The following is a 23256-nucleotide window of genomic DNA, read 5'->3' on the forward strand; positions in this document are numbered from 1 at the left end:
ACAGAGGGTGGTGGGGGTGGGGAACAAGCTGCCCAGCCATGTTGTTGAAGCCGATACCCTGGCTTCTCTCCAGACACAGCTGGGTGAGACCCTCCAGTCAGGACAGGAGGCTCTTCTTTACACAGAGGGTGGTGGGGGTGGGGAACAAGCCGCCCAGCCCTGTTGTTGAAGCCGATACCCTGGCTTCTCTCCAGACACAGCTGGGTGAGACCCTCCAGTCAGGACAGGAGGCTCTTCTTTACACAGAGGGTGGTGGGGGTGTGGAACAAGCTACCCAGCCCTGTTGTTGAAGCCGATACCCAGACTTCTCTCCAGACACAGCTGGGTGAGACCCTCCAGTCAGGACAGGAGGCTCTTCTTTACACAGAGGGTGGTGGGGGTGGGGAACAAGCTGCCCAGCCCTGTTGTTGAAGCCGATACCCTGGCTTCTCTCCAGACACAGCTGGGTGAGACCCTCCAGTCAGGACAGGAGGCTCTTCTTTACACAGAGGGTGGTGGGGGTGGGGAACAAGCTGCCCAGCCACGTTGTTGAAGCCGATACCCTGGCTTCTCTCCAGACACAGTTGAATGAGACCCTCCAGTCAGGACAGGAGGCTCTTCATTACACAGAAGTTGCTGGCGATTAGCTGGAAACTTCTGAACCGATTTATCGATCAAAGAACGACACCTTAACGCGATTGATGTTACCTTAAGACTGTTCTGAGATCAGTACTGTACTGTTACCTACCCCTAGGAAGCGTGATTTAACTACATAATCGTTGATACGCGATTAATCGGTTAATGTACACATCCCTCGCATTAAAATAAAGCGATGCTCTTCTACCGTGCCGACACCCACGGCTCACGGCTCACAACCGCACAAGCGCCATGAGTATCACCGGCCATTATGAGAATCGATTATTCAGTTAAAATGGCGTGAGATGGTTTAAAACTGCACGCATCTGCCTTTTACTAAACTCATCTGATTGTCTTTACTAGTGAGGATCGGACTTTCTAATTTCGGACTTCGATTTTTTGTGTGTGTGTTGTGGACACAGTGGACCCGCACTAGTTTCCTGATTGGCTTGCCGGCTCGCCGCCGGGACTGTCATTGGCTGCCGCCGGCCGTGACGTCACGGTCTCCAGGAGGATTCCGGCAGGCGGAGCGAGTTTGAATAAAGCTGTCACCTGATTGGTAGCTGTTACCTGGCAGGAGAAGCAAATACAGTGACGCTATTGGCCAGGACCCTGTCTCTAAAACGAGCGCACCGACAGCTGATTGGATGGAAGAAGACAGACCCGACGGGGGCCCCGCCCCCTCAGAAGCCCTAGTGCCGCAGCTGTCAGGCGGGAGACGAGAGGCGTCAGTTCGACTCGCCCTCAGCCACTGAGATAACACTGCGGATTATTATTTTATTCAGCGCTTTTTAACGCTTTTTGTAAATGACTTCAATACTCCTGGAATTGTTAATTAAAAAAAAACCTTCGCAGGAGAAACAAAACTTTTAGTCGCTCAGTATTGCTTTCAATATCATCTCGCTGGTTAATCTTTCGATATTGTGTTCACAATATACTGAAATTAAAAAAAAACTAAGACTCCGTACAGACGGAAAGGAATCGTTATTGTTGTTCAGCTATTTTACGTTCTGGCTCTGCGCTCAACTATACAACCGAAGTTTCAGTTGGGATCTCGAGAGAGGGGAATATTGATCCGAATATCGGAATAACTTTTAAAAACTGATCGAAATGATTTCGCCCAGCTTGACGCTGGGATTTTAAACGGAAAACTCAACACTGTTGCGCATTTCTCTATGGGTACGTTTTAACAAGGGTCCTTTAAAAAATCTCTCAGGGAATATCAGTGCAGACAGGGCGCAGGTCGATCTGACCATCGATTAGTATCTCGTGCTGGGACAGAAGCGGTCGACCGCCAATCACCGATCAGAAACAGAGACCCGGGACCATGTTTTACTACCCTAACGTGCTGCAGAGGCACACCGGCTGCTTCGCCACCATCTGGTGAGATCATCGTCCGGCTACTAAACTTTCCTTTAGAACTGAGGTGGAGTGTGTGTGAGTGTACCTATAGGATTGAGGTGGAGTGTGTGTGAGTGTATCTATAGGATTGAGGTGGAGTGTGTGAGTGTACAGTACCTATAGGATTGAGGTGTTGTGTGTGAGTGTACAGTACCTATAGGATTGAGGTGTTGTGTGTGAGTGTACAGTACCTATAGGATTGAGGTGGAGTGTGTGTGTGAGTGTACAGTACCTATAGGATTGAGGTGGTGTGTGTGTGAGTGTACCTATAGGATTGAGGTGGGGTGTGTGTGAGTGTACAGTACCTATAGGATTGAGGTGTTGTGTGTGAGTGTACAGTACCTATAGGATTGAGGTGGAGTGTGTGTGAGTGTACAGTACCTATAGGATTGAGGTGTTGTGTGTGAGTGTACAGTACCTATAGGATTGAGGTGGAGTGTGTGTGTGAGTGTACAGTACCTATAGGATTGAGGTGGTGTGTGTGAGTGTACAGTACCTATAGGATTGAGGTGGAGTGTGTGTGAGTGTACAGTACCTATAGGATTGAGGTGGTGTGTGTGAGTGTACAGTACCTATAGGATTGAGGTGGAGTGTGTGTGAGTGTACCTATAGGATTGAGGTGGTGTGAGTGTACAGTACCTATAGGATTGAGGTCGGGTGTGTGTGAGTGTACAGTACCTATAGGATTGAGGTGGTGTGTGTGAGTGTACAGTACCTATAGGTTTGAGGTGTTGTGAGTGTACAGTACCTATAGGATTGAGGTGGAGTGTGTGTGAGTGTACAGTACCTATAGGACTGAGGTGGTGTGTGTGAGTGTACAGTACCTATAGGATTGAGGTGGTGTGAGTGTACAGTACCTATAGGATTGAGGTGGGGTGTGTGTGAGTGTACAGTACCTATAGGATTGAGGTGGAGTGTGTGTGAGTGTACAGTACCTATAGGACTGAGGTGGAGTGTGTGTGAGTGTACCTATAGGATTGAGGTGGTGTGTGTGAGTGTACAGTACCTATAGGATTGAGGTGGAGTGTGTGTGAGTGTACAGTACCTATAGGATTGAGGTGGAGTGTGTGAGTGTACAGTACCTATAGGATTGAGGTGTTGTGTGTGAGTGTACAGTACCTATAGGATTGAGGTGGAGTGTGTGTGAGTGTACAGTACCTATAGGATTGAGGTGGTGTGTGTGAGTGTACAGTACCTATAGGATTGAGGTGGAGTGTGTGTGAGTGTACCTATAGGATTGAGGTGGTGTGAGTGTACAGTACCTATAGGATTGAGGTCGGGTGTGTGTGAGTGTACAGTACCTATAGGATTGAGGTGGTGTGTGTGAGTGTACAGTACCTATAGGTTTGAGGTGTTGTGAGTGTACAGTACCTATAGGATTGAGGTGGAGTGTGTGTGAGTGTACAGTACCTATAGGACTGAGGTGGTGTGTGTGAGTGTACAGTACCTATAGGATTGAGGTGGTGTGAGTGTACAGTACCTATAGGATTGAGGTGGGGTGTGTGTGAGTGTACAGTACCTATAGGATTGAGGTGGAGTGTGTGTGAGTGTACAGTACCTATAGGACTGAGGTGGAGTGTGTGTGAGTGTACAGTACCTATAGGATTGAGGTGGAGTGTGTGTGAGTGTACAGTACCTATAGGATTGAGGTGGAGTGTGTGTGAGTGTACAGTACCTATAGGATTGAGGTGGAGTGTGTGTGAGTGTACAGTACCTATAGGATTGAGGTGGTGTGTGTGAGTGTACAGTACCTATAGGATTGAGGTGGTGTGTGTGAGTGTACAGTACCTATAGGATTGAGGTGGTGTGTGTGAGTGTACAGTACCTATAGGATTGAGGTTGAGTGTGTGAGTGTACAGTACCTATAGGATTGAGGTGGTGTGAGTGTACAGTACCTATAGGATTGAGGTGGTGTGAGTGTACAGTACCTATAGGATTGAGGTGGGGTGTGTGTGAGTGTACAGTACCTATAGGATTGAGGTGGGGTGTGTGTGAGTGCACAGTACCTATAGGATTTAAGTGAGGTGTGTGAGAGTGTACAGTACCTGTAGGAGTGGCCTGTGGATTGTGTACGTATATGGCATATCAGATTGTGTTATATGGAATGTGTATCCCAGTGTGTCTCCAGCTCCCCCTGCTGGCCCAGTGTTGTAGAAGAGCTGTGTATCCCAGTGTGTCTCCCCCTGCTGGCCCAGTGTTGTAAAAGAGCTGTGTATCCCAGTGTGTCTCCCCCTGCTGGCCCAGTGTTGTAGAAGAGCTGTGTATCCCAGTGTGTCTCCCCCTGCTGGCCCGGTGTTGTATAACAGCTGTGTATCCCAGTGTGTCTCCCCCTGCTGGCCCAGTGTTGTAGAAGAGCTGTGTATCCCAGTGTGTCTCCCCCTGCTGGCCCAGTGTTGTATAACAGCTGTGTATCCCAGTGTGTCTCCCCCTGCTGGCCCAGTGTTGTAGAAGAGCTGTGTATCCCAGTGTGTCTCCCCCTGCTGGCCCAGTGTTGTATAACAGCTGTGTATCCCAGTGTGTCTCCCCCTGCTGGCCCAGTGTTGTAGAAGAGCTGTGTATCCCAGTGTGTCTCCCCCTGCTGGCCCAGTGTTGTAGAAGAGCTGTGTATCCCAGTGTGTCTCCCCCTGCTGGCCCAGTGTTGTAGAAGAGCTGTGTATCCCAGTGTGTCTCCCCCTGCTGGCCCAGTGTTGTAAAAGAGCTGTGTATCCCAGTGTGTCTCCCCCTGCTGGCCCAGTGTCGTATAACAGCTGTGTATCCCAGTGTGTCTCCCCCTGCTGGCCCAGTGTTGTAAAAGAGCTGTGTATCCCAGTGTGTCTCCCCCTGCTGGCCCAGTGTTGTATAACAGCTGTGTATCCCAGTGTGTCTCCCCCTGCTGGCCCAGTGTTGTAGAAGAGCTGTGTATCCCAGTGTGTCTCCCCCTGCTGGCCCAGTGTTGTAAAAGAGCTGTGTATCCCAGTGTGTCTCCCCCTGCTGGCCCAGTGTTGTATAACAGCTGTGTATCCCAGTGTGTCTCCCCCTGCTGGCCCAGTGTTGTAAAAGAGCTGTGTATCCCAGTGTGTCTCCCCCTGCTGGCCCAGTGTTGTAGAAGAGCTGTGTATCCCAGTGTGTCTCCCCCTGCTGGCCCAGTGTTGTATAACAGCTGTGTATCCCAGTGTGTCTCCCCCTGCTGGCCCAGTGTTGTAAAAGAGCTGTGTATCCCAGTGTGTCTCCCCCTGCTGGCCCAGTGTTGTATAACAGCTGTGTATCCCAGTGTGTCTCCCCCTGCTGGCCCAGTGTTGTAGAAGAGCTGTGTATCCCAGTGTGTCTCCCCCTGCTGGCCCAGTGTTGTAAAAGAGCTGTGTATCCCAGTGTGTCTCCCCCTGTTGGCCCAGTGTTGTAGAAGAGCTGTGTATCCCAGTGTGTCTCCCCCTGCTGGCCCAGTGTTGTATAACAGCTGTGTATCCCAGTGTGTCTCCCCCTGCTGGCCCAGTGTTGTAGAAGAGCTGTGTATCCCAGTGTGTCTCCCCCTGTTGGCCCAGTGTTGTATAACAGCTGTGTATCCCAGTGTGTCTCCCCCTGCTGGCCCAGTGTTGTAAAAGAGCTGTGTATCCCAGTGTGTCTCCCCCTGCTGGCCCAGTGTTGTATAACAGCTGTGTATCCCAGTGTGTCTCCCCCTGCTGGCCCAGTGTTGTATAACAGCTGTGTATCCCAGTGTGTCTCCCCCTGCTGGCCCAGTGTTGTAAAAGAGCTGTGTATCCCAGTGTGTCTCCCCCTGCTGGCCCAGTGTTGTATAACAGCTGTGTATCCCAGTGTGTCTCCCCCTGCTGGCCCAGTGTTGTAGAAGAGCTGTGTATCCCAGTGTGTCTCCCCCTGCTGGCCCAGTGTCGTATAACAGCTGTGTATCCCAGTGTGTCTCCCCCTGCTGGCCCAGTGTTGTATAACAGCTGTGTATCCCAGTGTGTCTCCCCCTGCTGGCCCAGTGTTGTATAACAGCTGTGTATCCCAGTGTGTCTCCCCCTGCTGGCCCAGTGTTGTATAACAGCTGTGTATCCCAGTGTGTCTCCCCCTGCTGGCCCAGTGTTGTAGAAGAGCTGTGTATCCCAGTGTGTCTCCCCCTGCTGGCCCAGTGTTGTAAAAGAGCTGTGTATCCCAGTGTGTCTCCCCCTGCTGGCCCAGTGTTGTATAACAGCTGTGTATCCCAGTGTGTCTCCCCCTGCTGGCCCAGTGTTGTAGAAGAGCTGTGTATCCCAGTGTGTCTCCCCCTGCTGGCCCAGTGTTGTATAACAGCTGTGTATCCCAGTGTGTCTCCCCCTGCTGGCCCAGTGTTGTAGAAGAGCTGTGTATCCCAGTGTGTCTCCCCCTGCTGGCCCAGTGTTGTAGAAGAGCTGTGTATCCCAGTGTGTCTCCCCCTGCTGGCCCGGTGTTGTATAACAGCTGTGTATCCCAGTGTGTCTCCCCCTGCTGGCCCAGTGTTGTAGAAGAGCTGTGTATCCCAGTGTGTCTCCCCCTGCTGGCCCAGTGTTGTAGAAGAGCTGTGTATCCCAGTGTGTCTCCCCCTGCTGGCCCAGTGTTGTATAACAGCTGTGTATCCCAGTGTGTCTCCCCCTGCTGGCCCAGTGTTGTAAAAGAGCTGTGTATCCCAGTGTGTCTCCCCCTGCTGGCCCAGTGTTGTAGAAGAGCTGTGTATCCCAGTGTGTCTCCCCCTGCTGGCCCAGTGTTGTAAAAGAGCTGTGTATCCCAGTGTGTCTCCCCCTGTTGGCCCAGTGTTGTAGAAGAGCTGTGTATCCCAGTGTGTCTCCCCCTGCTGGCCCAGTGTTGTATAACAGCTGTGTAATGGTGTAATGTGTGTTTTTGTTGTGTTCAGGCTCGCTGCCACGAAAGGTATCCAGGTCACCCGCCGCGAGTGTCTCAAAGTGAACGTCGGGCAGACATGGTGAGGCTCTGTCTCTCCCTGTGTGCGGCTGTTTGCAGCACAACGAGCTTGAGAGTCTGTCACTGTGCGTCTTTCTCTGTGTGTGAGCACGTCTCTCAGTGTGTATTTCTGTGTGAGTCTGTGTGTAAGTACGTCTCTCAGTGTGTGTTGCTGTCTGTCTGTGTGTGCGAATGTCTCTCGGTGTGTTTGTGTGTGATTATTTATCTCAGTTTGTGTATGTCTGTGTGAGCATATGTCTCATTGTGTGTTTTCTCTATGTGAGTGTGTGTCTGTCTGCGTGTTTCTCAGGGTATGTTTCTGTGTGTGAGTGTTTGTGTGTAAGTACGTCTCTCAGTGTATGTTTCTGTGTGTGTGTCTGTGAGTGAGCACATCTTTCAGTGTGTGTGTGTGAGTGTGTGTTTGTGTTTAAGTACGTCTCTCAGTGTGTGTGTTTCTCTAGGTCAGTGTGTGTCTGTGTGTGCGTATGTCTCTCAGTGTGTGTTTCTGTTTGTGTGTATGTCTCATTGTGTGTTCCTGTATGTGAGTGTAAGTACGTCTCTCAGTGTGTGTGTTTCTCTAGGTCAGTGTGTGCGTATGTCTCTCAGTGTGTGTTTCTGTGTGTGTGTGTCTGTGAGTGAACACATCTCTCAGTGTGCGTGTGTGTACGTCTCTCAGTGTGCGTTTCTGTGTGTAAGTTTAAGTTCATGAGCTTGTGTCTGTCTTTGTGTGTGTCTGTGTGCTGCTGTGTGTGTCCAGGTGTGTCAGTCTCAGTGTGAGAGAGAGCGTCTGTCTGTTTTATGCATAAGAAATGAAGAGATTCTTCAACAACTATTTTACTCAAAAGTACCATTACTTGTCTCTCAGGGAGTTTATTATTGCTTATTTATTATTGAGAGGAACATGTGGGCTCATTGTGACATAACACCTCACTTCCTGTGTCTACAGTGATGACATCATGGACTACGTGCTGGTGCGAGTGGAGCCCCTCCTGCCTGACCTCCCCCGACCCCGATTCTCCCTCTACCTGTCCTGTCTGCTGCAGTATGGAGTCGTCCTGGTCTACCACCGCCAGTGCAACTACCTGCTGGGTACATTAACACTGCACTGAGAGAGAGGGGTTCATACAGACACACTGACTGACTGGACACTCCAGTACATTAACACTGCACTGAGAGAGAGGGGTTCATACAGACACACTGACTGACTGGACACTCCAGTACATTAACACTGCACTGAGAGAGAGGGGTTCATACAGACACACTGACTGACTGGACACTCCAGTACATTAACACTGCACTGAGAGAGAGGGGTTCATACAGACACACTGACTGACTGGACACTCCAGTACATTAACACTGCGCTGAGAGAGAGGGGTTCATACAGACACACTGACTGACTGGACACTCCAGTACATTAACACTGCACTGAGAGAGAGGGGTTCATACAGACACACTGACTGGACACTCCAGTACATTAACACTGCACTGAGAGAGAGGGGTTCATACAGACACACTGACTGACTGGACACTCCAGTACATTAACACTGCACTGAGAGAGAGGGGTTCATACAGACACACTGACTGGACACTCCAGTACATTAACACTGCACTGAGAGAGAGGGGTTCATACAGACACACTGACTGACTGGACACTCCAGTACATTAACACTGCACTGAGAGAGAGGGGTTCATACAGACACACTGACTGGACACTCCAGTACATTAACACTGCACTGAGAGAGAGGGGTTCATACAGACACACTGACTGACTGGACACTCCAGTACATTAACACTGCACTGAGAGAGAGGGGTTCATACAGACACACTGACTGACTGGACACTCCAGTACATTAACACTGCACTGAGAGAGAGGGGTTCATACAGACACACTGACTGACTGGACACTCCAGTACATTAACACTGCACTGAGAGAGAGGGGTTCATACAGACACACTGACTGGACACTCCAGTACATTAACACTGCACTGAGAGAGAGGGGTTCATACAGACACACTGACTGACTGGACACTCCAGTACATTAACACTGCACTGAGAGAGAGGGGTTCATACAGACACACTGACTGACTGGACACTCCAGTACATTAACACTGCACTCTCTTTCTGCCTGGCTGTAGAGGAGATCCAACATACTCTGGAGAGGCTGATTCGCTCTGAGAAGCACCTGAGGATCGATATGACAGAGCCAGAGAGGTTAGAGGTCAAGAGCAACACTGAGACCCATCTGTCTCACTGTCTCAGTCCTGACAGAGAACGGCAATCTATAAGTGGGGTACCTTTATATGCACCTATAAGGGGGGTACACCCGTATATGCAACTATAAGGGGGGTACACCTGTAAGCAGGCTACACCTGTACACACCCCTATAAGGGGGGCACACCTGCAGATGCCCCCATAAGGGGGGTGCACCTGTACATGCAGCAATAAGAGGGATACACCTGTACATGCACCAATAAGGGGGGGCACACCTCTACATGCACCAATAAGGGGGGGTACACCTGTACATGCACCTGTAAGTGGGATACACCTGTACATGCACCTGTAAGTGGGGTACACCTGTACATGCACCAATAAGAGGGATACACCTGTACATGCACCTGTAAGTGGGGTACACCTGTACATGCACCTGTAAGTGGGGTACACATGTACATGCACCAATAAGAGGGATACACCTGTACATGCACCTGTAAGTGGGGTACACCTGTACATGCACCTGTAAGTGGGATACACCTGTACATGCACCAATAAGGGGGGGCACACCTGTACATGCACCTGTAAGTGGGGTACACCTGTACATGCACCTGTAAGCGGGGTACACCTGTACATGCACCTGTAAGTGGGGTACACCTGTACATGCACCTGTAAGCGGGGTACACCTGTACGTGCACCAATAAGCTGTAGTAATAAAGTCTCAATTTCTACCAATGACATCACTGTGACTCTATTGCCATGGCGCCCACACTGCTGTCACTGGTATCCTGGCACACAGTCTGCTCTGTGTCTCCCTCCAGGGTCAACGTGAACCTGCCGGACCCACTGTCTCTCCTCATGGACACTGAGGGGGCCCTTGACCCATTCTTCGGGGTCATGAGTGCTGACCTCACACTGCCCAGTCCACTGAGACTGCCCCAGGTGAGACACACTGACCTCACACTGCCCAGTCCACTGAGACTGCCCCAGGAGAGACACACTGACCTCACACTGCCCAGTCCACTGAGACTGCCCCAGGAGAGACACACTGACACTGATCTCACACTGAGACTGCCCCAGGTGAGACACACTGACACTGATCTCACACTGAGACTGCCCCAGGTGAGACACACTGACCTCACAATGCCCAGTCCACTGAGACTGCCCCAGGAGAGACACACTGACCTCACACTGCCCAGTCCACTGAGACTGCCCCAGGTGAGACACACTGACCTCACACTGCCCAGTCCACTGAGACTGCCCCAGGTGAGACACACTGACCTCACACTGCCCAGTCCACTGAGACTGCCCCAGGAGAGACACACTGACACTGATCTCACACTGAGACTGCCCCAGGTGAGACACACTGACACTGATCTCACACTGAGACTGCCCCAGGTGAGACACACTGACCTCACACTGCCCAGTCCACTGAGACTGCCCCAGGAGAGACAAACTGACCTCACACTGCCCAGTCCACTGAGACTGCCCCAGGTGAGACACACTGACCTCACACTGCCTAGTCCACTGAGACTGCCCCAGGAGAGACACACTGACACTGACCTCACAGTGAGACTGCCCCAGGAGAGACACACTGACACTGACCTCACACTGAGACTGCCCCAGGAGAGACACACTGACACTGACCTCACAGTGAGACTGCCCCAGGAGAGACACACTGACACTGACCTCACACTGAGACTGCCCCAGGAGAGACACACTGACACTGACCTCACACTGAGACTGCCCCAGGAGAGACAAACTGACCTCACACTGCCCAGTCCACTGAGACTGCCCCAGGTGAGACACACTGACCTCACACTGCCCAGTCCACTGAGACTGCCCCAGGTGAGACACACTGACACTGATCCCACACTGCCCAGTCCACTGAGACTGCCCCAGGAGAGACACACTGACACTGACCTCACACTGAGACTGCCCCAGGAGAGACACACTGACACTGACCTCACACTGAGACTGCCCCAGGAGAGACACACTGACACTGACCTCACACTGAGACTGCCCCAGGAGAGACACACTGACACTGACCTCACACTGAGACTGCCCCAGGAGAGACACACTGACACTGACCTCACACTGAGACTGCCCCAGGAGAGACACACTGACACAAGAGAGTGCAGCTGCTGAGGTTTTTGACACTGTAAGCAATATCTACAACCACTCACATGAACAGCCTGTGTGTGTGTGATTGCAGATTCAACACATCCTGGAAGCAGCAACCCCAGAGCGCTCACCTGTGGAGTCTCCTCGAATCTCACCAGAGGGTCAGTCCCAGCGAGAACAGAGAGGGGTTAATACTTCAGTGAGAGAGAAGGGGGTTAATACAGCAGTGAGAGGGGTTAATACCACAGTGAGAGAGAGAGAGGTTAATACTGCAGTGAGAGAGAGAAGGGGGTTAACACTACAGTGAGAGAGGGGTTAATACTGCAGTGAGAGAGAGAAGGGGGTTAATACTGCAGTGAGAGACAGGTTAATACTACAGTGAGAGAGAGAGGTTAATACTACAGTGAGAGAGAGAAAGGGGTTAATACTGGAGTGAGAGAGAGAAGGCGGTTAACACTGCAGTGAGAGACAGGTTAATACTGCAGTGAGAGACAGGTTAATACTACAGTGAGAGAGAGGGGTTAATACTGCAGTGAGAGACAGAGGTTAATACTACAGTGAGAGAGAGAAGGGGGTTAACACTGCAGTGAGAGAGAGAGGTTAATACTGCAGTGAGAGAGAGAGGTTAATACTGCAGTGAGAGAGAGAGGTTAATACTACAGTGAGAGAGAGAGGTTAATACTACAGTGAGAGAGAGGGGTTAATACTGCAGTGAGAGAGAGAGGTTAATACTGCAGTGAGAGAGAGAGGTTAATACTACAGTGAGAGAGAGGGGTTAATACTGCAGTGAGAGAGAGAGGTTAATACTGCAGTGAGAGAGAGAAGGGGGTTAATACTACAGTGAGAGAGAGGGGTTAATACTGCAGTGAGAGAGAGAGGTTAATACTGCAGTGAGAGAGAGAAGGGGGTTAACACTGCAGTGAGAGAGAGAAGGGGGTTAATACTACAGTGAGAGAGAGGGGTTAATACTGCAGTGAGAGACAGGTTAATACTACAGTGAGAGAGAGAAGGGGGTTAACACTGCAGTGAGAGAGAGAAGGGGGTTAATACTACAGTGAGAGAGAGGGGTTAATACTGCAGTGAGAGACAGGTTAATACTACAGTGAGAGAGAGAGGTTAATACTGCAGTGAGAGAGAGAGGTTAATACTGCAGTGAGAGAGAGAAGGCGGTTAACACTACAGTGAGAGGGGGTTAATACTGCAGTGAGAGAGAGGGGTTAATACTGCAGTGAGAGGTTAATACTGCAGTGAGAGAGAGTCTGGAGTTAGAACTACAGTGAGAGATGAGTTAATACAGCACTGAACAAGAATGACTGTAAGTGTGGTTTCTAAGTGTGCCCTCTAAATGTCTGGACTTGGGCTTTGGTGTCAAGATGGGCGGAGTTATCTTGTGAGAAGGGCGGGGCCGCCTGCTGAGAGGCTGTGGCTGTCTCATTTGAGGGTGTGGCTATCACACATGGGGGCGGGGTCATCTCCTGAGAGGATGTGGCAGTCTTACATCAGGGTGGGGTTATCTCCCAGGAGGGTGTGGTAGGTTCTAATCAGGGCGGGGCTATCTCACGAGGGTGGGGCCATCTCACAGGTGGTGGGGCCATCTCCCGCCAGGGTGGGGTTATCTCACAGGAGGGCTGGGATATTTGCCCCAGTGTGGGGTTGTCTCCCGCCAGGGTGGGGTTATCTCACAGGAGGGCTGGGATATTTGCCCCAGTGTGGGGTCGTCTCCCGCGAGGGTGGGGTTATCTCACAGGAGGGCTGGGATATTTGCCCCAGTGTGGGGTCGTCTCCCGCGAGGGTGGGGTTTCAGACAGTACCCATCGTCTGTGTGTGTTGTGCCTGCAGCCCTGACAGCCTCTCCAGAGTCCATCACCCTGAGGGAGAAGGAGCCCATTGTGACACCAGCTCCTGAGGTACAGGAGACACTGTCTCTCTCTCCTCGTTCCTCTCTCCTCTCTCCTCTCTCCTCTCACTCTCACTCTCCTCTCTCCCTATCTTCTCTCTCCATCTCTCCCTCTCCTCCCCTCTCTCCCTCTCCTCCCTCTCACTCTCCTCTCTCCTCTCCCCTCTTCTCTCTTCTCTCTCTCCCTCTAACTCTCCTCTCTCCTCTCACTCCTCCCTCTCTCCCTCTCTCCTGTCCCCTCTCTCTCACTCTCCTCTCTCCTGTCCCCTCTCTCACTCCTCCCTCTCACTCTTCTCTCTCCTGTCCCCTCTCTCTCACTCTCCTCTCTTCTCTCTCTCTCCTCTCTCCCCTCTCTCCCTCTGTCTGACTCTCCTCTCTCTCCTCTCCCTCTCTCTCCTCTCCCCCTGTCGCAGTTTGAAGGAGTGGAGCTGCCCGAGGTCACAGCCAGAGAGTTAGACTTGCTGATCGAGCAGCCAGAGCTCGTTCTGCTACAGCCAGAGAGGGAGGCCGAGGGTGAGACAGGCCCCGAGAGGAGCAGTGTGAGAATAGAGAGTGAGACAGGCCCTGAGAGAGAGTGAGACAGGCCCTGAGAGAAGCAGTGTGAGAATAGAGAGTGAGACAGGCCCTGAAAGAGAGTGAGACAGGCCCAGAGAGAAGCAGTGTGAGAATAGAGAGTGAGACAGGCCCTGAGAGAAACAGTGTGAGAATAGAGAGTGAGACAGGCCCAGAGAGAGAGTGAGACAGGCCCAGAGAGAAGCAGTGTGAGAATAGAGAGTGAGACAGGCCCCGAGAGAAGGAGTGTGAGAATAGAGAGTGAGACAGGCCCAGAGAGAGAGTGAGACAGGCCCAGAGAGAAGCAGTGTGAGAATAGAGAGTGAGACAGACCCCGAGAGAAGCAGTGTAAGAATAGAGAGTGAGACAGGCCCAGAGAGAGAGTGAGACAGGCCCAGAGAGAAGCAGTGTGAGAATATAGAGTGAGACAGGCCCTTAGAAAGGCAGGGCGACAGGTGGACAGCAGTGGCATGAGGTGAAGAGAGGGACAGGGAGCAGCTGACCTGAGCTGCAGTGGTGAGACAGGCCCTGAGAGAGAGTGAGACAGGTGGACAGCAGTGGTGTGAGGTGAAGAGAGGGACAGGGAGCAGCTGCCAGGCCACAGAGTGACTGGACTCTCTCCTGCAGGGCCGGAGGAGAGGGAGAGAGAGAGGGAGAGAGAGAGAGACCTGGAGCTGCTGGAGCCCCTGCCCACGGTGGAGCAGTGAGTGACAGCCTGGGGGATACTGGGGTTCACCCTGTCACAGCCCGAGGGACACTGGGGTTCTGTACAGAGGTACCCCTGGGGTTCACCCTGTCACAGCCCGAGGGACACTGGGGTTCTGTACAGAGGTACCCCTGGGGTTCACCCTGTCACAGCCCGAGGGACGCTGGGGTTCTGTACAGAGGTACCCCTGGGGTTCACCCTGTCACAGCCCGAGGGACGCTGGGGTTCTGTCCAGAGGTACCCCTGGGGTTCACCCTGTCACAGCCTGAGGGGCACACTGGGCTGTCTATGCAGGAGGGAAAGACACAGGTCAGACTGCACTCGAGGGGCCTGAGTGACCTCTGTGACCTGTGTGACCCCTCTCTCACAGGCTTGTGGACACGGCCCCAGAGCAGGACATCGTCCTCCTGCTGGACGAGGAGACGGGGCTGCCCATCACCATTCCTGCAGAGCTCGTCCTGGAGGTCACACCCCCGGTCAGCGTCTCTCTCCCACCCCTGCCACCCGAGAGAGAGGAGGACAGGGAGAGGGTGGTCAGTCCAGAGGTCAGTTACTCTCTCAGTGCAGTGTTAATGTACTGGAGTGTCCAGTCAGTGTGTCTGTATGAACCCCTCTCTCTCAGTGCAGTGTTAATGTACTGGAGTGTCCAGTCAGTCAGTGTGTCTGTATGAACCCCTCTCTCTCAGTGCAGTGTTAATGTACTGGAGTGTCCAGTCAGTGTGTCTGTATGAACCCCTCTCTCTCAGTGCAGTGTTAATGTACTGGAGTGTCCAGTCAGTGTGTCTGTATGAACCCCTCTCTCTCAGTGCAGTGTTAATGTACTGGAGTGTCCAGTCAGTCAGTGTGTCTGTATGAACCCCTCTCTCTCAGTGCAGTGTTAATGTACTGGAGTGTCCAGTCAGTGTGTCTGTATGAACCCCTCTCTCTCAGTGCAGTGTTAATGTACTGGAGTGTCCAGTCAGTCAGTGTGTCTGTATGAACCCCTCTCTCTCAGTGCAGTGTTAATGTACTGGAGTGTCCAGTCAGTCAGTGTGTCTGTATGAACCCCTCTCTCTCAGTGCAGTGTTAATGTACTGGAGTGTCCAGTCAGTCAGTGTGTCTGTATGAACCCCTCTCTCTCAGTGCAGTGTTAATGTACTGGAGTGTCCAGTCAGTGTGTCTGTATTAACCTCTCTCTCTCTCTATGTAGCTCCCTGAACTTGATCTTGTCACTCCTAAGAGACGAAGGCGTCAGCTACAGTTCATTGATCCAGAAACCCAGATAAGCCAGGATGCACTGCGTGAGCAGATTGAAGACCCTCTGGCTGAGACCCAGCGTCCGGTATGAGTGTGAGCGTTCACTGAGTTTGATCCACTGTCTCTTTCAGTGATATTAAACTGGAGTGTCCAGTCAGTCAGTGTGTCTGTATGAACCCCTCTCTCTCAGTGCAGTGTTAATGTACTGGAGTGTCCAGTCAGTCAAGTGTGTCTGTATGAACCCCTCTCTCACAGTGCAGTGTTAATGTACTGGAGTGTCCAGTCAGTCAGTGTGGCTGTATGAACCCCTCTCTCTCAGTGCAGTGTTAATGTACTGGAGTGTCCGGTCAGTCAGTGTGTCTGTATGAACCCCTCTCTCTCTCTTTCAGTCTCAGCTCTTGGTACAGGATCCTTTGCTCCGGAGAGAGCCTCCATCAGATCTCTTCAACAGACCTTGTACCTGTGAGTGAGATAAACATTTTCTCCAGCCTGTCAGTGTGGGACACTCCCTTCAGACTAAAGAGACTCAGTTCCTCCAGTCTGTCAGTGTGGGACACTCCCTTCAGACAAAAGAGACTTAGTTCCTTCAGCCTGTCAGTGTGGGACTCTCCCTTCAGACTAAAGAGACTCAGTTCCTCCAGCCTGTCAGTGTGGGACAACTCCTTCAGACTAAAGAGACTCAGTTCCTCCAGCCTGTCAGTGTGGGACACTCCCTTCAGACAAAAGAGACTTAGTTCCTTCAGCCTGTCAGTGTGGGACTCTCCCTTCAGACTAAAGAGACTCAGTTCCTTCAGCCTGCCAGTGCAGGAAACTCACTTCAGACTAAAGAGACTCAGTTCCTCCAGCCTGTCAGTGTGGGACACTTCCTTCATGCTAAAGAGACTTTAGTGCAGTTTTTCATGTCATAATCGAGCACTGGTCGTGGGAAGGAAGTCCCAGTTGCCCTGTTTGTGCTTGACCAGCAGGGAGGCGACAGAGAGGTCGTGCCACCCTGTGTTGGCAGCAGTGCTCGTATTGCCGTCTCCTGTGTTTCGGTGCCGCTGCTCTGTGCTTGTGTCTGTGGCCCCACGGGCTCCTGCTGTTGTGTCACCCCATTCTTAACAGCTCTCTCTCCCGCCCTCCCCAGACCTGCACCCCGACATCTTGGCTCTGTGGAAGCGCTGTGCCTTCGTCACCCCCACCCCGCTGTCTGTCTGGAGGGAGAGGGAGGAGGAGAGAGCGGAGATCAGCGAGAGAGAGGTACAATCCCTCTGTCTGATTCTCTGTGTCTGTCTGATTCTCAGGGCCTGTCTGTCTCTGTGCCTGGTCACCTGTGTCTGTCTGATTCTCAGGGCCTGTCTGTCTCTGTGCCTGTCTGTCTGTGTCTGTCTGATTCTCAGGGCCTGTCTGTCTCTGTGCCTGTCTGTCTGTGTCTGTCTGATTCTCAGGGCCTGTCTGTCTCTGTGCCTGTCTGTCTGTGTCTGTCTGATTCTCAGGGCCTGTCTGTCTCTGTGCCTGTCTATCTGTCTGTCTGATTCTCAGGGCCTGTCTGTCTCTGTGCCTGGTCACCTGTGTCTGTCTGATTCTCAGGGCCTGTCTGTCTCTGTGCCTGGTCACCTGTGTCTGTCTGATTCTCTGTGTCTGTCTGATTCTCAGGGCCTGTCTGTCTCTGTGCGTGTCTGTCTGTGTCTGTCTGATTCTCAGGGCCTGTCTGTCTCAGTGTCTGTCTGATTCTCAGGGCCTGTCTGTCTCTGTGCCTGGTCACCTGTGAACCTGTCTATCTGTATGTCTCGCGATGTGTTTGATGCCTTATGTTATCGTGACGGTGAGTGTCTGTGTATTTTTCTCATGTGGTCTTGATCACTTGTGTGTGTCTCACTCTGATCATGTGTGTGTGTCGCCGTGTCTCACTCTGATCATGTGTGTGTGTCGCCGTGTCTCACTCTGATCATGTGTGTGTGTCGCTGTGTCTCACTCTGATCATGTGTGTGTCGCCGTGTCTCACTCTGATCATGTGTGTGTGTCACTGTGTCTCACTCTGATCATGTGTGTGTCGCTGTGTCTCACTCTGATCATGTGTGTGTCGCCGTGTCTCACTCTGATCATGTGTGTGTCGCTGTGTCTCACTCTGATCATGTGTGTGTCGCTGTGTCTCACTCTGATCATGTGTGCGCAGGAGCTCAGAGAGATGGTGGAGCTGGGAGTGTCTCAAGTTGAAGTGTCCGGTAAGAACAGCTTCTAATTAACTCCTCACACTGGTACAGAAAAACATCTCCATCCCTGAGCTCTTACACACAGGAGCTGGGCCTGAGAGAAACCGCACCTCAACCCCAGAGTGGACACTTACCCTACTGACGGTGTCCTGGGATCTGGACTGACCAGCGGTCAGGACACCCCTACTCTTACTGACAGTGTCCTGGGATTTGTACTGACCAGTCAGGACACCCCTACTCTTACTGACAGTGTCCTGGGATCTGTACTGACCAGTCAGGACACCCCTACTCTTACTGACAGTGTCCTGGGGTCTGTACTGACCGGTCAGGACATCCCTACTCTTACTGACAGTGTCCTGGGATCTGGACTGACCAGTCAGGACACCCCTACTCTTACTGACAGTGTCCTGGGATCTGGACTGACCAGTCAGGACACCCCTACTCTTACTGACAGTGTCCTGGGATCTGTACTGACCAGCAGTCAGGACACCCCTACTCTTACAGACAGTGTCCTGGGATCTGGACTGACCAGTCAGGACACCCCTACTCTTACTGACAGTGTCCTGGGATCTGTACTGACCAGCAGTCAGGACACCCCTACTCTTACTGACAGTGTCCTGGGATCTGGACTGACCAGTCAGGACAGCCCTACTCTTACTGACAGTGTCCTGGGATCTGGACTGACCAGTCAGGACACCCCTACTCTTACTGACAGTGTCCTGGGATCTGAACTGACCAGCAGTCAGGACACCCCTACTCTTACTGACAGTGTCCTGGGATCTGGACTGACCAGTCAGGACACCCCTACTCTTACTGACAGTGTCCTGGGATCTGGACTGACCAGTCAGGACACCCCTACTCTTACTGACAGTGTCCTGGGATCTGTACTGACCAGTCAGGACACCCCTACTCTTACTGACAGTGTCCTGGGATCTGAACTGACCAGTCAGGACACCCCTACTCTTACTGACAGTGTCCTGGGATCTGGACTGACCAGCAGTCAGGACACCCCTACTCCTACTGACAGTGTCCTGGGATCTGGACTGACCAGTCAGGACAGCCCTACTCTTACTGACAGTGTCCTGGGATCTGGACTGACCAGTCAGGACAGCCCTACTCTTACTGACAGTGTCCTGGGATCTGTACTGACCAGCGGTCAGGACACCCCTGCTCTTACAGTGTCAGTGTGACCACCTGGCTGACCCGTTGTCCTGTCTGTGGCAGTGCCCTCAGAGCCCACGCTGGAGGTGTCCGAGGAGGAGCGCTCCCGCATCCTGGTCACCCCGGAGACCAAGTGGTGAGAGGGGGCGTGGCCTGGCGGGGCGGGGCGTGGCCTGGCGGGGCGTGGGCGTGGCCGGGGCGCTGGGGCAGGCGTGAGCAGTCCTGATTTCTGCTGACTCGAGTCGGAGCTGCAGCCCCCCGAAGGCTAAGAGTCAGGACTGCAGGCGGTGTGTGTGTGTGTGTGTGTGTGTGTGTGTGTGTGTGTGTGTGTCTGCGGGTCTCCAGTGCCGGAGGTGCTGATCCCTCTGGAGGGTCAGAGTCAGGGTGTGTGTGTGTGTGTGTGTGTGTGTGTCTGGAGACGCTGATCCCTCTGGAGGGTCAGAGTCAGGGTCAGGGTCAGGGTGTGTGTGTGTGTGTGTGTGTGTGTGTGTGTGTGTGTGTGTGTGTGTGTGTGGAGACGCTGATCCCTCTGGAGGGTCAGAGTCAGGGTGTGTGTGTGTGTGTGTGTGTGTGTGTGTGTGTGTGTGTCTGGAGACGCTGATCCCTCTGGAGGGTCAGAGTCAGGGTCAGGGTCAGGGTGTGTGTGTGTGTGTGTGTGTGTGTGTGTGTGTGTGTGTGTGTGTGTGTGTGTGTGTCTGCAGGTCTCCAGTGCCGGAGGCGCTGATCCCTCTGGAGGGTCAGAGTCAGGGTCAGGGGGTGTGTGTGTGTGTGTGTGTGTGTGTGTGTGTGTGTGTGTGTGTGTGTGTGTGTGTGTGTGTGTGTGTGTCTGCAGGTCTCCAGTGCCGGAGGTGCTGATCCCTCTGGAGGGTCAGAGTCAGGGTGTGTGTGTGTGTGTGTGTGTGTGTGTGTGTGTGTGTGTGTGTGTGTGTGTGTGTGTGTGTGTGTGTGTGTGTCTGCAGGTCTCCAGTGCCGGAGGTGCTGATCCCTCTGGAGGGTCAGAGTCAGGGTGTGTGTGTGTGTGTCTGCAGGTCTCCAGTGCCGGAGGGGCTGATCCCTCTGGAGGGTCAGATCAGGGTCAGGGGGTGTGTGTGTGTGTCTGCAGGTCTCCAGTGCCGGAGGTGCTGATCCCTCTGGAGGGTCAGATCAGGGTCAGGGGGTGTGTGTGTGTGTGTGTCTGCAGGTCTCCAGTGCCGGAGGTGCTGATCCCTCTGGAGGGTCAGAGTCAGGGTCAGGGGGTGTGTGTGTCTGCAGGTCTCCAGTGCCGGAGGTGCTGATCCCTCTGGAGGGGATCCCAGAGGAGATCCCGGGCCGCAGGGAGAGAGAGCCGGAGGAGGGTCTGATGGCTGAGACTGTCCTCGGGTAAGAGAGTCAGCTGCTGTAGAGACTCGTCATACTGGAGCTCATTCAGCACACGAGCTCAGGGAAGCAGGGTGGAGCAGAGGGGGAGGAGTGTGGAGTACTGTGGGAGCAGTGGAGTAGTAGTGGGTGAGTAGTGTGTAGTGGGGCAGTAGTGTAGAGTGGTGGTTTAATAGTGGGGCAGTAGTGACCTGTTCACTGTCCGCAGCCTAGCGCATAGTAGTGGGGGTAGTAGTGTAGAGTAATGGGGAAGTAGTGTTGAGGAGTGGTTTAGTCGTGGGGCAGTAGTATAGTACTGGGCGAGTAGTGAGGCAGTAGTGGTATAGTACTGGGCGAGTGGTGGTTTAGTAGTGGGGCAGTAGTATAGTACTGGGCGAGTGGTGGTTTAGTAGTGGGGCAGTAGTATAGTACTGGGCGAGTAGTGGGGCAGTAGTGGTATAGTACTGGGCGAGTGGTGTTTTAGTAGTGGGGCAGTAGTATAGTACTGGGCGAGTGGTGGTTTAGTAGTGGGGCAGTAGTGGTATAGTACTGGGCGAGTAGTGGTTTAGTAGTGGGGCAGTAGTGGTATAGTACTGGGCGAGTGGTGGTTTAGTAGTGGGGCAGTAGTGGTATAGTACTGGGCGAGTAGTGGTATAGTACTGGGCGAGTGGTGGTTTAGTAGTGGGGCAGTAGTATAGTACTGGGCGAGTGGTGGTTTAGTAGTGGGGCAGTAGTGGTATAGTACTGGGCGAGTAGTGGTTTAGTAGTGGGGCAGTAGTGGTATAGTACTGGGCGAGTGGTGGTTTAGTAGTGGGGCAGTAGTGGTATAGTACTGGGCGAGTGGTGGTTTAGTAGTGGGGCAGTAGTATAGTACTGGGCGAGTAGTGGTTTAGTAGTGGGGCAGTAGTATAGTACTGGGCGAGTAGTGGTTTAGTAGTGGGGCAGTAGTATAGTACTGGGCGAGTAGTGGTTTAGTAGTGGGGCAGTAGTATAGTACTGGCCACTAACAAGACCCACATGTTCACTGTCTGCAGCCTGGCGGCCGCGGCGCTCAGGCAGTTCAGGCAGGTGGCCTTCGACTCGCTGCTGCCCCCTGACTGTGACAGAAGAACTGCAGCCCTCTTCTTCTACAGACTGCTGGGTAAGAGACACCTTTCATCCTTCCCTCACACTGGGACCTGGCTGTCCAGAGAGGACACACTCAGTGTCCACAGCCTGGACACAGACAGACCTGGCTGTCCAGAGAAGACACACTCAGTGTCCACAGCCTGGACACAGACAGACCTGGCCGTCCAGAGAGGACACACTCAGTATCCACAGCCTGGACACAGACAGACCTGGCTGTCCAGAGAGGACACACTCAGTGTCCACAAACTGCCCATAGAAACTGGAGGTGTAGAAATATCCAGGTGTGTACAGTGTATATTAACTGAATGTGTGTGTTTTTCAGAGTTGGTGTCTGCAAGAATCCTGAAAGTGTATCAGGCTGAACCCTACAGCGTCATCATTGTGACACCTGGAGAGCTGTACTCATACTAACACACTCACTCACACTGACACACAGTGATATACCGCTACAACAATTGACACACACTCAGTGTTGGGAGGTGACAGTTACACACACATTTAATGTGATTACAGTGTGAAGTGTTAGGGCTACAGTATACAGAGGTTAAGGGTACACACACAGTGTAGAGAGTAAGAGCTACAGTTTAGAGATGTTAGGGGTACACACACAGTGTACAGAGATCAGGCTTACAGCGTAGAAAGGTTAGGGTTACACACATACTCCGTGTAAAGAGGTTATGGTGACAGTGTAGAGGTGTTATGATTGCACACATACTCAGTGTAGAGAGGTTATGATTGCACACATACTCAGTGTAGAGGTGTTATGATTACACACATACTCAGTGTAGAGGTGTTATGATTACACACATACTCAGTGTAGAGAGGTTATGATTGCACACATACTCAGTGTAGAGAGGTTATGATTACACACATACTCAGTGTAGAGGTGTTATGATTACACACATACTCAGTGTAGAGGTGTTATGATTGCACACATACTCAGTGTAGAGAGGTTATGATTGCACACATACTCAGTGTAGAGAGCTTATGATTACAGTGTTACAGGGTTACAATGTAGAGAGGATGGAGTTACAGTGCAGAGAAATTAGGGGTACACACAGTGTAGAGAGGCTAGGGTCACACACACTCAGTGTAGAGAGGCTAGGGTCACACACACACTCAGTGTAGAGAGGCTAGGGTTACACACAGTGTAGAGAGGCTAGGGTTACACACACAGTGTAGAGAGGCTAGGGTTACACACTCAGTGTAGAGAGACTAGGGTTACACACACTTAGTGTAGAGAGGCTAGGGTTACACACACTTAGTGTAGAGAGGCTAGGGTTACACACACTTAGTGTAGAGAGGCTAGGGTCACACACACACTCAGTGTAGAGAGGCTAGGGTCACGCACATACTCAGTGTAGAGAGGCTAGGGTTACAGTGTGGAGAGTCTAGGGTTACACACACACTCAGTGTAGAGGAGTTAGGGGTACAAAGTAGAAGGGTAAGGGGTACAATAGAGAGAGAGATTAGGGTTTAGTGTACAGAAAGGCTCAGGATGCAGTGCTCACTCTGTGTTTCAGAAGTGGTTGCTATGATTTTTCTCACTTACTGTTCTAAGTGTAGACATTACAAGACAAGAAAGTAGACATTAAAGACACATTTCTTATAACAAGAAATTCTGTTTTTCTACTTATTTTTTGTCCAAACCACACTGTACATATTATGGCTCAGGATTCTTCTAGATTAAAGATCCATGTTAAAGAGCCCATCTCTGTGTCTGATTGGTGAGCAGGTAGGGCTTGTGAACACTACATTAACACTGCACTGAGAGGGGTTAATACAGACACACTGACTGACTGGACACTCCA

At 52.1% G+C, this 23256-nt stretch overlaps 1 protein-coding gene across 3 annotated transcripts; it reads left to right on the forward strand.

Annotated features, from left to right (window-relative positions):
• The first annotated feature begins 646 nt into the window (after positions 1-646).
• On the forward strand, positions 647-23154 carry rec8b (REC8 meiotic recombination protein b). Of its 3 annotated transcripts, none has more exons than XR_015939788.1 (19): positions 647-1998; positions 6860-6928; positions 7853-7995; positions 9042-9117; positions 9936-10056; positions 11330-11399; positions 13078-13145; positions 13549-13648; positions 14315-14390; positions 14764-14938; positions 15583-15714; positions 16019-16091; positions 16756-16868; positions 17785-17833; positions 19046-19118; positions 20234-20341; positions 21352-21458; positions 21768-22755; positions 22814-23154. XR_015939788.1 is itself a non-coding variant. In XM_088637904.1 (18 exons), exons 1-18 carry the CDS (start codon positions 1943-1945, stop codon positions 21854-21856), a joined length of 1698 nt encoding a protein of 565 aa, XP_088494030.1. In that variant the 5' UTR covers positions 647-1942; the 3' UTR covers positions 21857-23154. The 3 variants fall into 3 exon arrangements, 1 of the variants encoding a protein (XP_088494030.1); XR_015939789.1 differs by having other exon boundaries at positions 21768-22595; positions 22746-23154; XM_088637904.1 differs by having other exon boundaries at positions 21768-23154.
• The last annotated feature ends 102 nt before the right edge of the window (positions 23155-23256 follow it).

Source organism: Lepisosteus platostomus, chromosome 6 (assembly GCF_059453375.1).
Source record: "Lepisosteus platostomus isolate fLepPlt1 chromosome 6, fLepPlt1.hap1, whole genome shotgun sequence".
NCBI classification, from domain to species: domain Eukaryota; kingdom Metazoa; phylum Chordata; class Actinopteri; order Semionotiformes; family Lepisosteidae; genus Lepisosteus; species Lepisosteus platostomus.

Coding starts and splice junctions, on each gene's coding strand:
- rec8b (XM_088637904.1), top strand. CDS start 1,943: ATGTTTTACTACCCTAACGTGCTGCAGAGGCACACCGGCTGCTTCGCC. Junction 1,999..6,859: donor GGCTGCTTCGCCACCATCTG/GTGAGATCATCG, acceptor TGTTGTGTTCAG/GCTCGCTGCCACGAAAGGTA. Junction 16,092..16,755: donor CTTCAACAGACCTTGTACCT/GTGAGTGAGATA, acceptor CGCCCTCCCCAG/ACCTGCACCCCGACATCTTG.